General features: G+C 41.4%; 1 protein-coding gene across 3 annotated transcripts in view; it reads right to left on the bottom strand.

Moving 5' to 3' along the window:
• LOC147712541 (inositol 1,4,5-triphosphate receptor associated 2-like) overlaps positions 1-15095 on the bottom strand; it is a 420289-nt gene that overhangs the window by 175380 nt on the left and 229814 nt on the right. For all 3 annotated transcript variants that reach the window (XM_086923244.1, XM_086923246.1, XM_086923245.1), the window contains exon 5: positions 2600-2627. In XM_086923244.1, the coding sequence (XP_086779370.1) occupies positions 2600-2627 (28 nt within the window). The remainder of the gene's footprint in view (positions 1-2599; positions 2628-15095) is intronic.

Raw genomic sequence — 15095 nt, 5'->3', positions numbered from 1 at the left:
CTGCGTGTGGTGTCTTCAAACGGGGCAACCTTTATGGAACAATTTAAAGCGGCCAGTCCTGGTTGCGAGGAGACCCCGGCGCTACTTTGGCGTTTCTGGAGCACTGAATGCCAGAGTGCTCTGAGAACAGCGGGGAGCCTCAGCCGCAGGGAGATATTGGCTACGGTTCAGCAGCGCTTTCATGTTTGTCACCTTACATGGATGAACATTTTTTAAGGAGACTGAGCAGGGGAATCCACTGGGTTAAAGAACATTTTCTGAGTCTGAGAGGGCAGTATTACGGACTACCAGGACCAGCATGCCCTCACCAACACCCACAAGGGCGGGGCTCTTCATGACCAATAAATATGGTTGTTCTTATATCCCCTGCTTCCTGCCTCCATTCCTGCCAGTGATCAAGAGCTCAAGGGAGCTCGAAACACGTATGGCCTTTGACATGCCTGGAGCCTGTTGTCAGCGTGGCTGCCTGCGGTGATTTGTGCGAGTGCCCCGCTGCGTGTGGTGTCTTCAAACGGGGCAACCTTTGTGGAACAATTTAAAGCGGCCAGTCCTGGTCGCGAGGAGACCCCGGCGCTACTTTGGCGTTTCTGGAGCACTGAATGCCAGAGTGCTCTGAGAACAGCGGGGAGCCTCAGCCGCAGGGAGATATTGGCTACGGTTCAGCAGCGCTTTCATGTTTGTCACCTTACATGGATGAACATTTTTTAAGGAGACTGAGCAGGGGAATCCACTGGGTTAAAGAACATTTTCTGAGTCTGAGAGGGCAGTATTACGGACTACCAGGACCAGCATGCCCTCAGCAACACCCACAAGGGCGGGGCTCTTCATGACCAATAAATATGGTTGTTCTTATATCCCCTGCTTCCTGCCTCCATTCCTGCCAGTGATCAAGAGCTCAAGGGAGCTCGAAACGCGTATGGCCTGGAGCCTGTTGTCAGCGTGGCTGCCTGTGGTGATTTGTGCGAGTGCCCCGCTGCGTGTGGTGTCTTCAAACGGGCAACCTTTGTGGAACAATATATATATATATGTGTGTTTTTAAAGGGCACATTGGCCTATCCGTCTCTTGCATTGAAGGCGACTACAGATGTGTACATCAGTAAAAATACCATCACTCATAGGGAGAGCCCCCAGTCTCTGCAGTGAACTGACCTCTTGTTCTATGCTATTGCTGTGATGGAAGGAAGCAGAACGTGAATGACAGATGAAGAGGGCTAACTGAAAGCCCCTTATGTATGCATGTACGTATACGTATTTTGTAAGAATTTGTGTGAAGAACAAAAGATCTTGGCTAAATCCAGACCTAAACAGGGCTTGATGAATTACTCCTAACATGTGGTAGCATTGTGACATGAGCATCAACTACAAACAGAATTTTCAATGTGAAAATACAGCGAGATGGAAAAAAAGTATTTATTCATTTTTTTAGTTTTTTATAGTGCAAACATTACCCCTGCGGGTATCAGAGCGCTGTATACAAATTTACAGAGAACAGAGTAATAATAAAAAAAAATAATAGTTGAGAAAAAAATATAGGATAGAGTAGTACCCAGAAAAGAGGGGTACGCTTTACAATGTTCAGTGAGCAGAGAAGCTATACCAATAACAGCAAAAATATCTTAGTCAAGAATACTGCAGGATCAAGCAGTGTTGAGAAAAGGGGGTTAATGTCTGGCCTGATTAATCAAAAACACTAAAGTAGCCGGTGAGAAGTAGTCATGAGTGTTATTGAAGAATCGGCATCTTGGGATCAAGGAAATAAATTTGTTCATAAGGAGTACTTTGACTTCTTTCTTGAAGGATACAGTTGAGATTTATTCTGACTTCAGGAGGAAAAATGTTCCAAATTCTCAGGGCAATCCCAGAGAAAGATCGGTTGTGAGTTTTATTGTGGAATATCTGTGGTTTCAGAAGTAAGGTGCTGGAGCTTCTGGATGATCTGCAGCCTCCAGAAAGTTTGAGCTTCTGAGCGAGATACCTATGGGTTTTGGAGTGGAGGGTTTTATGTGTTATGCAAGCTATTTTTAGCTGGATTCTTGCATTGTGAGAGAGCCAGTTGAGGGATTTCAGATTGGAGGTGATGTGGTTGCTTGTTTTTGAGCTGGTGATGAGCCTTGCAGCAGAGGTGAGGGAAGGAAGCACTTGGAGGAGCTAGTTTGGTCCTGGGCAGTCCAGAGAGGGCTGCCCAACCTGGGAATCACAAGGGCTTGTACTGCATTCTTGAAGTTGTTGAGGTGGGGGGGGGGAGGGTAAATGGGAAAGTAGAGGAAGGGTTTTAATGTTCTTAGAATGTTCATTTGGTGAGTCTCAAAACTTTCTTCCATGGAGCCCAATCAACTCCAAAATGACTGGACCAGAAAGTCATCTATCTGTAACAAATGTGATCTTTCTTCCTTCTCCTAATCTCAGATTTCTTTTCTTTTTCACCCACATAAAACAGAGGACTGCCACTACCTGCTATGCTTTGATTTTTACCTTGACTTGGGTTTAAAAAAAAGCACAGAAACATATCAATAAATGCAACAAGAGGGTCCCAAATTACTTGAGGTCATGAAAAGAAACATAACTAATGTTCACAACTGTTGTACACTCGTCCTTTTACCTCCACATCCTGCTCCGTCAGTGAGACCCTGAAAGAAAAAAGTAAGGCATTAGCGGTAGACAGGGGTGCTGGGTGTGGGGTGAAATCATGGGGCTGCAGCATTGATGATCTGAAATAAAATCCAGGCACAATGAAGCTGAAGCCCACCACACTCATTCTACACAGTGAAATTATATATATTCTTATGAAAATAAAAACAAATATTAACAATATTAGCGATAGACAAAATGGGGGATGGTGTCACTCATTATATTTGCAATAATATGAATGACTAAGCGCAGAGTGTTCTATTAAACATTAGAGCAGGGGTTGGCTTCTTCAACAGAAAGGGAAGGTTTAATTTAGATTAGAAAATGGAGGATGGGAGTTGTCTCTACTCACTGAAAGTACACTGAAACATGGAGCCTGCTGTTTCTACAGGCATTAACAGGACATATCTAAGGCATCTTTATTTAAGTATTGGAATTCCGGTTAAGAGAGCTGTACATGATATCTGTTTGAAATGATTTCTCTTTAATTGTGTATTGCCCGTAACAAGTACTTTGTATATTTTAATTGTTCATCGATGGAATGGTTCCCTTACAGGAAAGCTATGCTGTATGTTGCATTACGTTAATATATTGAAAGGTGGCGGGTTCACTCTTTTATGATTTTATGATCATGGAATTTAGTCTGAATAAACTTTTAATACGATATCAATGGACTCTGACAATCTTTTTGGCACTCTACCATGCTCTTACAAAAGAGGATTAGCTATGTAAAAGTTAGACAAATCTCAGTTCAAGAGCTTACTCCAACCTTTCCTTCTAAACAGTGTTCTCTCCCAGAGAAACAGCAAGCATATTTTTGGAAATTTGTCACTGAGATGCATCTTGGCCCTTGGCAAGTGGAAGAGTCCATTTCTTCAGACATCTCAGTGTTACAACAACATACCAAAACTGTGATCAGCATGCTTGCACCTTAGCATTGTAAGATAATGCAGACATACTCTGAACCCAGGACTCACAGAATAGACTCACGGTCATGGCAGGAAGAAGTAGATTTGAAATACCAGAGAACATGCGATGACACCTGGTTAACCCAGTACATCTCACAAAATGTTTTTTTAAACACGAAACAGAACAGAATCAAATTGTTCAGAAAGAGTAAAACTCTGAATGTCTATGGAAGATGGAACGGGCTTCAGTAGGCAGCAGTTTGATGACTAGAAATAATAAGCCACAGTAGCTCCAAAATATAATAACCAGTAAGGAATATGCTTACTAATACTGATGTCAAACAATGTTTTTTCTATTTGCCTGCTGATTCTTTTCACCACCTTAATTCTGTTAATTTAACTGAAACATTTTCAAATGGACTGAACAAATCAAAACTCAGTTACGCATAGTAGGAAAATGACTTCTAATACCTTAGAAGAAAATCCGAAGCATGATATTACGATGTGTTGCTAACATGAAGGTAGACTTTTATTTGTATCTCATATCATGTTTAATTGTTTATGACAACAAGTCTGGGCGTCTTTTGTCGATTTTCCATTGAAAAAACATATAATTGCTAATGTTTTTTCCATTGAACAAATATATCATTGCTATTGATTTCTTTATTTCATTATTTTTGTAATTATGATAATCAAGTGACGGTATGGATTCAGAGATATGAATAAGAAAGGAGATAATGTGTTTTACATGTTCATTATTCCCATGATCTTATCATCATATCTAGACAGCAAAAACATTGAAGCTATAATTTGTATTAGGTGATAAGTTTGGAATTTAAATTGATGATTTGTAGGATTTTGTCAGTGATGCTTTACTAACATATTTTTCAATGTACATAGTCTCAAACCACAGTTTTGTTTACTCAATTGAGTCATATATTTTTGGAGACAGTTTTTATTCCATATTTACTGAAGATTTCAAAGGATATACGGCATATCTGGCATGAAAATGCTTGCTTTGACAAATACCGCCTATGGGTTGAAATGTGTAAACCATTGCCCAGAATAATGAAAAAAAGTTTAATATTTTAAATATAAGTTTAGAATTTTAAAATCCTTCAAGAACTGTACTTCATCTGTCATCCTTCCAAGTGCTGATACTAATTATTATCAGGTCATGCTAACCTTATCTGCTACCACAAATATTCAAGGTCTTAAGATTTTCATTTAATAATAATCAAAATGTAATAAGGGATATCACGTAGGCCTGCTCCTATAAAGCTGGTAAATGATTCACGGCTCCTATCAATTCGCTTTCTAATCTCACAATGGCAGTGCAATTCCACATTCGAAGGTTACCTAAGGGTAGCAGAAGAACATTTACCAGTCATATTGGATGATGCCTATAAAATGGAGTTTACAATTTTTTTTAGAATAAGGAAATCGATTGAGATATTTATGTGGTCTTCTGTGGTGAGAGTTTGGAACTGAGACAATGTTGGGATGTTGCATGGAGGAATGAGCTTGCAGAGAACAGGTGTTGGTGTGCTTAATGTAGTCTGTCAAACCCTGTCTATCTTGTCCTTAAAGAAGTAGGTGATAGCTCATCACTTCTCATTGTTTTGGGGTTGCTGTAGTGTTTGAAGGCCTTGAAGAGTGCTCGGTTTTGATTGGAAAAACAACAAAGTGATGGAAGGAATGCTTGAATTGATCTCATCCACTGATGATCGCTTGAGCCGCATTCCAGAGGTTGAAATAAATTTAAGCATTACACCAATCACTTTTTTATGTACCTTAGTTCAATGCAGTATGTGCGATATCCAATTGTGGGTCCTGCAATCACTGTGGTATAGGACTCACGCTCCACCCAACTTAAAAGATCCAAAAAGGCTGAAACCACTCGGTTCTTTGTGTTGCCGTTCAGAAGGAGCCGGGTCTGACAGTTTGGGTTGGACTGTTACTACTGGATCATGACTGACCTGCACATGTCTGGTTCCTGTCTCAGGTGGCATGGTAGGCAAAAGAACGATGGTCTGGAATGTGGACCAGACTAATAACCAACAGCTGAGATTTATTCTAGCTTTCCACCCATCACTTTTTGTGTACCCAGTCCAACGTCTTACGCGTGACGGTTATGCCCAGATGTAGGTCCCTTGCTCACCGCCCCATAGGACTCAACCTACACAAGACTGTGCAGGCTGAAGGTGACCAAAACCAACCAGTCTTGGGTTGTTTGTGTTCTCATTCAGAGTTAGCCTAGCCTGTGCTGGATTGCACCTATTAGAACAAGGTATATACTGATTTGCATATAGCGGTTTCCTGTCTGATAAGGCATGGTGGGTAAAATAACAATGGGCTGACATGTGGCCAAGGGTACAAGTGGATGAGATTAATTCAAGCATTCTATCTATCACCTTTTTGTGTTCTTAATGCAACGGGTATGCCCAATCGTAGGTATCATGCTCACTGTGCCACAGGACTCAAACCACACCTGAATGAAATGGCCCAAATAGGCCATAACCTGTCTTGAGTTACTTGGGTTCCAATTTAGAGGAAGCCTGGCCTGGCAGTTCAAGCTGGACTATTTCTCTTGGAGCAGGAGCAAGACTGATTTACATGTGGCTGGTTATTGCCTGAAGTGGGACGGTGGGCACAAGAAAGATTGACTAGAATGAAGCCCAGAGAAATTACCAGCAGCTGAGAATATTTCAAGCATTTGACCCATCACTTTTTTGTGTATCTGTGTGTGACGCCCTATGTTTGATGGGTAAGCCCATGCGTCGGTCCCTTGTTCACTGTGCTAAAAGACTCCAGATACACCGACTAAAGAGGCCCACTGAGACCAAAACCAGTCTTGGGTTGCTTGTGTTCCCATTCAGAGTGAGCCTCTGCTAGATTGTTCCTATTAGAACATCAAGACTGATTTACAGACGGCTGGTTTCTGCCTGAGGTGGCATGGTGGGCAAAAGAGCAATGAATTGAAATGCTGCCCATAGTAATTACCAATAGCGGAGATTCATTTGAGCATTCCATCCATGGCCTTTTTGTGTACCTCAGCCCTAAGTAAGAAAGGGGTATATCCAGACATGGGCCAAGAGCTCACTATATTACAGGACTCAAGCCACACCGACTAAAGAGGCCCAAAGAGCTAAAACTGGTCTTGGGTTGTTTGCTTTACCTTCAGGGAGTGTCTGGCCTGGCAATTCAGGCTCGACTGTTCCTTTAAGAGCGGTATCAAGACATATTGGGTTATTGCCTCGTTCCTGGCTGAGGTGGTATGGTGAGTAAAAGAACAATGAAATGGAATGTGGCCCAGAGTAATTACTAGTGGCTGAAATTAATTCAAGAATCCCACCCATCGTTCAACGATTACAAATGAATAAAAGAAACAAATCTTTCAGGCAAAATCGACTTTCTTTTCAAATAAAACTTTTAATTCAGAAAACAAAACTAAGGTCATCTTTTAGACTGTAAGAGAACTTTCTAATCCAGATAGAGTAACTCTAGTGGCGGTTACCACTCAAGAGCTATGAAATGCCTTGAACTCATTTTTTGTTGATAAAATAAAGGTAATAGGAGACAGTATTTCCACCAGTTCATTAACTACTGCAGCTTCCATAGAAGACAGTAACCCCATGGTAATCTTGGCGTTCCCGGACATTAGCAAAAATCGTTTTATTGACTTGACGGCCAAAGTAAAAACAGGTTCTTCAAACAATAGCTGTACCCCTTGGATTTAAAAAACGATTTTTTCTTTCTTGCCCGATATAGCCATCTCCCTTCTTAAATCAATTCCTTAGTCGAGTAAGGTTCCACACTCCTTTAAGGAGACAGTGGTACTCCCCCTTCAAAAAAAAAACAGGTAAGACTCGTTATTTAAATAAATTATAGGCCAATCTCATTACTCCCTTATTCAGCAAAATTATTAGAGGTTCATGTTGCTCACTGTCTATGCTGCTTTTCGGAGGAGTCTAACTTCCTTGATCCCCATCAGACTGGTTTCCGCCCAGCTCATTCTACCGAGGCAGTCTTTCTTGTGGTTATGGGCGACATGAGGAGAGAAACCAATAGCGGCATCACTCAGGCACTGGTCCTACTAGATCTATCATCAGCCAGTGACAAGTTCCATCATACTACTCTGATTGACCATGTCAGGACCGCAGGCCTGCAAGGCACTGCCCTTGTCTAGATGGAATCCTTCCTTAAAGACCATTCACAATCGATCTGTCTTTTTTCCCTTTTATTCACCAAACATTCGATTACACTGTGGAGTGCAACAAGGGTTCCTCCCTTTCCCATCATCTGCCCACTGACACATTCTCTCCGGCAGCGAAAGGTGAAAATATACAGCTATGCTGATGATATGCAGCTGATTTGCACCATTGACAATACCATGGAATCCAATGTTTTTTTCCCAAGATAAACTGTTATATATTCAGGACTGGATGAACAGCCATTAGTTGAAGTTGAACTCCGATAAAACAGAGAACGTTTTTAGCAAGAATAAACTCCACCAATGGAATCCCTCCTTCTGGCCTTCTGAGATTGGGCCATTCCATATGCCCAAGAAAGTAGTGAAAAGTCTAGGGATCCTCATTGATTAGGATCTCTCTATGAAATCCCAGACAGGAGCTGTGAATCCCTCAAGCTAGCTCCAAATTTGGAGAAATAGTAAAGTAAGGAAATACTTCACCTTTGAAGTGGTCATCCAAATGATAATCTCCTTAGTAATGTCCTGAATAAACTATGCAAATGTTCTCTGTCTAGGACTCCCTACTGGCCTAAATCACAGACTGCAAATTGCACAAAACCAGGCTGCCTGGCTTGTATTTCACCAGCCTAGACATTGCCATACCAAGCCGTTGATGGAAAAGCTACATTGGCTCCTGGTAGCTCAGAGGACTATTTTTAAAACAGGATGTATTCATTTTACAACTCTCCATGGCAAAAGTCGAGCTTTTAAGTCCACCAGAATTCAGTGCGCCACCAGAATTCAGTGCGCCACCCCTAACCGTCATCTCAGATCAGCCTTCCTGGACCTATTAACTGTCAAAAGAAGCAAAAAGAAAAGACTTGCTGGGGCTAGGTTTTCAGTGATTACTCCGTACAGTTGGAACTCTCTCCCCCTTGATGTCAGATCTTCGGCCAACTAGGTGGAGTTTAGGAAACTCTCGAAAACCTGGCTGTTTAGACAAGCCTATGGCTATTCTTTTTTCCTGCTTGCAGTGGCCTTTCTTCTCTTAGCGAGGAGACCTTTTTGGTGTACATGCGCTCAATAAGTACTTTCTAACATAAATGTTTAGGTGCATCAGTGCAATGCCCTATGTACGACAGGTATGCCCAGACATGGGTCCCAGACCCACTGTGCCACAGGATTCAATCCACACCTGACTATCGAGGCCCAAATTGGCAAAACCGGTCTTGGTTTGTTTGTATTCCTTATTAGAGGGAGCCTTGCCTGACAGTTTTGCTGGAATATTCATACGAAAGTAGGATCAAGACTGATTTGTAATAAGCTGTTTACTATCTGAGAATTCATGGCGGGCAAAAGAAAGATGGACTGGAATGTCACCCAGAGTAATTGCCAGTGGCTAAAATTAATTCAAGCATCTGAACCATCACTTTAAAAAACATATATCTATGTTTTTATTGGCGGCCTCATTGACGGCTTTTCTCTCATCAGTAGCGTTGGCTTCTTAGAGGTGCTGTCTGTGAGTCATGCAAGACAGTTTTTTTCAAGTAGACAAGGTCTTTTGGCAACTATCTGCCTTCATTTCTTCTGGTGTCTGATGGTGTGTTTATGATTTCTACTGGTATTCAGTTGTGGATCCTCACTTTAAAGTAGCTGTGTTTTGGAGGGTGGTGATGAAGATGTAAGTAGGCTCACAACAACAATGGAAAGGATTGCCCCTACTACTAGTATTTCTGATGCTGCTACTATTACTGGTGATAATAATTCTAATGCTACTACTGCTGCAGCAACTACTTATGCATTTCACAATTATTCTATGAATGCACCTGCTGCTCTGGGAATTTAGGGATGTTTGATGCTTCCTTGGGATGGCTCCTGGGGGCGGGGTTGGGTTGTGGATCGAGATCTTAAGTTCCCAGAGTCCATGTGTGCGAGATTTGTGGCCTTTAAAATAAAAGGTAATGTCTTCACAATAAAACAAGTGTCAACACCAGAATGTAGAACTATTTACGCCAATGTGACCATTATTGAGCCTATAAGCCAACCTTTCGAGAGCTACGCCCAATATGTCAGTAAGAATTAAGAAGGCCATGTGTGGCAAGCAGTATGCAAAGAGTGAGTCTGTTACCTGGGGCACTTTAAACAAGGCTTTAAAAGCCAGTTACTCAGGTTGCAGGGCTCCAAAATCAATTCTTGTAAAAGTCTGACTAACAGACACAGATGGTCTAGCTATTCAAAGAGTCTTAGTAAGAGTCAATGGAACACCTTTCTGTACTTTCCAGAGCACCAGAATCCATGTGAGTGGTGTCCCTCCCTCACTATTCCCCTCCGCCAGCCAGATTATGTGCTATGAAGGCAATCCGTTGCAGGTGGGCTTGAAAGTGGGTGAGAGTAGGCTTGCCAGAAGATTCCAACACATTGAGACACATTGGGGTTCTTTATTAGTGGAGAAGTGTGGCTCACTGGTTAGAGGAGGCAGACCTGGAAGCAGAGGTCAGCCCGGGACCAGGGTTCAATTCCCGGCTCGGTCGGGTCTTGAATCCTAAAAAAATGTCCATGGACTCGACAATTCTCGTTCCGGTGCCTACTCGATTTATGGGTTCACACTCTGTGACTCTGGGCAATAGCTTGCTTAATCTCCACAACGGCCCCTCGCGGTGGGATGGCTGGCTTTCACCTTGCGGATACCCTGCCGGGGTTATCTCACAGGGGAATACCAGGACAGGTTCCCTAAGCAAGCGCTTAGAAACCAGTGGTGATTTGCGCTATATAAATTCCTGTACATTTACATTTACATTAAGGTTTTGGGCTGGTACTCACATGGCATAAAGTAGCATAAAGCATTGCACCAACCTCCCTCCTATTATAAACCCTGAACGTGCAGCGCTAATTTGTGCAACAAATTAAAAGCACCTGTGCAACCTTTAGTAAATCTAAACCATTATTCCTAATTATAGGCTGTTGTTTATAAAGCAATAATGCATTTTTCAGTACATAAAATAGTACTCCAGTTGTGCTATTTCATATCCTATGAAACACAGTTCACTAAGGTGAAGATACATTTTTGCATTCCTGTCCTATACCTTGGACCCACAAAGATAAACTTTTGAACTCCAGGATCAAAATGGTGTAAGCCAGGAGAACTACAAATGGGTAATTTATTTGCAATTCCTTAATGTTACATCCAAATCTACTCCACTGGTACTGCAGCCCAAACAGACTAAATTCTACTCCAAACCAAAACTGTGTTGGGTTGCTTGTGTTTCAATCAAGAGACGACCTGGTTTAGCAGTACAGACTGGACTGTTTCAACTGGAGCAGGGCCAACGCTGACTTGAATATGACCGGTTCTAATTGGAGTTTCCATAAAGGCAAAACACAATAGGTTTGAGTACAATCCTGAGCAAATGCCAGTGATCAGCATATTTGTGAGCATTTGTCTCCCCACTCACCTTTTGTGTGTTTGATGTAACGCCCTCAGTGGCCAACAGTATGCCCAGACAATGGCCCGCGGCTTACTGTGCTACTGGAACCAAGCTGCGCCCAAATAAAGTGACCCAAATAGGCTAAAACCAGTCTTTGGTTGCATGTGCTCTGGTTCAGAGAGGACCTGACATCGCAGTTCAGGATGAACTGCTTCTATTGGAGCAGGACAAAGGCATATTTTCATACGGCTTGATTTCATGATGGTCAAACAATGAGTTGGAATGCTACCCTAAGCAACTACAAGAGGTTAGACTAATAGGAAGCTTTTTGCTCATTTCCTTTTGAGTCTTTGGCCAAACCTACTCCAGTCAAGCCTTGCATTAAGTCACACACGGCCACTCACACATACAGCAAGGAAATCACATATAAATCAATGGAGACAGGAAATATTATTGCCAACACAAAGCACAGCAACTAAAAAATAAAAATTCTAAAAAGAAAAACATAATCACATAACTTTAGATATTACAGACATCCATATACACTATATTGCACAAATGTAAACAAATAAAAAATTAAGTCAGTTAAATAAAAATAACATTATTTAAATAAATAAACATTTTCAAACTATCGTACCCTTTACTGTGACACAACAATTACACTTCTTCGATGATTCATTCCTCAAAAGCTTGTCAGTTGTGTGGTTCACAGTTCAACTCTTTGGTTGATATTTGCAGGTCCAAATATACTCATCACCTTACAAGATTCTAAGTTAACTTTTATTTCATTATAAAAAACACAAAAGTCTACTCGAATAAAATCCTTCATGCCAACATGTGCTTCATTACAGAATGTGGGTTCCACAGAACTTAATCAGGGATGAATGTAATAAAAATATACATTATTAACTAATGTCACCACCTGCAAAATTCTACTAGACCTAGTGCTCCCTAAACTAAAATCACCAAACAGCTCCAATAATTAGCGCCAAACTTTAAAAACACTCTGCTATTACTACCAGTCCATGTAACGGGGCTTAGTTTTATATATGATATGGACTGGTGGTACAGTTTTTTAATTTGGGTAATTGAACAATGAGATGTTCATAATTATGAGCATAGTAACTCATATAAGAAGGTCTTCAATAGACATCAGGTGCTGACTTTTATCGAATTGGTTTTGACTAACTGCTCACATGATTTAGACCAATTTATGTTAAGAGCTGAACTGCAATTTGGAATGTTTAGGTGCCCAATCTGGGTGTCTCGTCTTACCAAAATCATATATTTAATGACTTACGTGGATTGGTAATGATTTCAGAGTGTTTTTTAAAGTTTGGTGCTAATAAGGGAGACATTTGGTGATTTTGGTTAAAGGATCTCTATTCTAGTTAAATTTTATGAGAATTAGTTAGTTAATGATGTAAATATTTATCACTTTCAGCCCTTATGGAGTTCTTGTTAACGGCATGTTCCTGAAAAAAACATTTGTTGGCAGTGAAGATTTTACTGATTTTTAAAAATGAAATACTGATTTTCAAAAATGAAATGAAATAAAAGTACGCTTGGAAACTTTTGTGTGGGAGACTTTATTTGAACCTCTAAATAGCAAACAAAGTATTGAACTGTAAACCATTATACAGCCAAGATTTTGAGGACTGAGTAAGGATTTTCCAAAGGCACTGGTTGAAAAGCTGATGTGAAAATTTACTTTTTTTTTAATGTATTTTATTTTATTACATTTACTTTTTTCTTCAAACTTCTTTTTAATAGGCACTTTACATTACACAGAGTGGTTGTACATCACAGAAAAGAACATGTTGCGGTAATCACGTCCTCTAACACAACATCTAATGAGGTCACAGTTTCACTAGGAAGCGGGGAGTACACTTCAACTTTTCACTCTCGACAACACATTCTGTCAGACTCAGATAGTATATCATAAGAGGCCTAAAAAAATGTAAACACCCCCGGCTCACCCTACCACCCAACGCACCCCCTACAATATAACTTAACTACCAGAAGATGGTCCTGAAACAAGGCTATTACTGGACTCAAGGTCCAGCTCAGGTTGACTGATAACATTATGTGGACTTCTCCTGTCTGGCTGGTTTTCCGTGGTGACCAAATGTTCTCCAACTAAAACTGAAATAGGTGTATAGCGTGCAATGATGGCGGGCATACTGCCAAGGGGAACCCCCTTGTTAGGTAGGCAATAAGGTACCCTATTTGTATTTTAAAAAATGTATAGTCGTCTCCAAAAATATCTGCCATCCTTTCCATGGACAATACTTTCCAGAGATGAGCCTGCCACTGAAAGAACACTGGTGCTGTCTTTTTCTTCCACGCTGCAACAATTGCTGCTTTGACAGCCTCAAAGCAAGCCCACATTATGGCCCTGTCTGCCTTAGTTCGGTGCTCTAGTTCCGGATCTCTTAATCCTAGAAGTACTCCTTCCTTGGTGGTAGGGATAGGGTATCCCAGGTTGTCTTTCATATGAGACAAAATCTGAAAGTGCTCACTGGGCGTCACCTTGAAATCCCTTTGTCAGCTAGCAAGGATGAGAATGTCATAATTGTGAAACAGATCAGAAAGCATCAGACACCCCCCTCCCTCCATGAGTCAAAGGGACCCTCTCGTAGCACCGGAGGAAATTCCGGATTGAAATGAATAGATGTATAGGGTGAAGGGAAGGTAGACTACTCTAGTCCCCTAGACACCTCGTCTCAGACTTTAAGCGTGGTGCGTGCTAATGTACGCGTTTAGAGGTCTATCTTTTTTAGGTTTCCATATCAAATCCCAAACTGTTCTTGCCACCACCACCCTGTCCATATGCAGCCAATGTTTATCTGATTCTCTCTTTGACCACTCAGCCAATGTACGGAGCGGGGCTGCTTTATAATATAAGTGGAGGGACGGTAGTGCTACCCCTCCGTCACCTCAAGCCCAATGGAAAGAGGTCTGAGCCCGGGGTGTGGGCTTCATTTATGGCCATTCAGCATTAATGTTTTTCAGGTGCCTTTTATTTTCTTCAGGTGGTGGCTGTTTACTTGCTCTTTTCAATTCATATTTATATAAAGCATAGAACCAACTCTATTAAGAGCAGCATTTGTATAACTTTATGATCACATTTTGACGTGTATGTCTTGTAAACTTCTAGATGTAAATCTCGGGGTAAAGCTCCACCCAAAGTTAATGAAATTGCATCTGGAGAGATTTACACACAGGTTTAGCTATAAATCTAAAAGGTCATATATCTGCTCATTTAATTTTCCTTTGGAGAATTTGGCCTAGAATTAAGCCAGGAGTCGTAAGAAAATTCAGACGTAAATCAAGGTAACTACATGAGTAAGTCACTCCCACTCATAGAAAGAAAGATCTTTGTGAAATGTGCCCTAATTGTGAAACCTAGGACTGGATACTGGTGTCTGGATGACATGGATCTGAGCAATACTAGATGTCTGATTTAAAACACAACACACACTCCTCCTTTGCCTCCACAAGATTTCATAACATAAGGGAGAGTGCCTCGCACTCAAAATATTGCTCAAATGTATTGATTATGTTTCTTGAGGCAGAACCACCTCACCTACATACCTTTCATTGAGGTAATGGCGCATGATCATGGTTCCCATACACCTGGGCGTGTAGGTACCTTTCCTAATCTTGGGAGCAGTGCAACCTCAGAGTCTCCCGGTGGAGGCTTTGTCACCCAGGCCTCTGGCGCAGACAAAATAACACAGGAGCCACATTGGTCACCAGATAACTCCCTTTGCAGTCCACACCTCCGCTTTTATTTTGAGGCCCACGTCACCGGTGGGCTAAACCAAAATATCCCTAGGGGCTAGAGTACGTCATGCGGACCACCTGCCCACATGGTGCCGTACCCTCGGTGTGTTACCCGATCGCCCTTCTCAACCATAAAAAAACTAACAAATCAAA

The sequence above is a fragment of the Lissotriton vulgaris genome, chromosome 5 (assembly GCF_964263255.1).
Source record: "Lissotriton vulgaris chromosome 5, aLisVul1.2, whole genome shotgun sequence".
Taxonomy (NCBI): domain Eukaryota; kingdom Metazoa; phylum Chordata; class Amphibia; order Caudata; family Salamandridae; genus Lissotriton; species Lissotriton vulgaris.
Note: the sequence above shows the minus strand (reverse complement) of the source record. Positions and strands in the feature narration are given on the sequence as shown.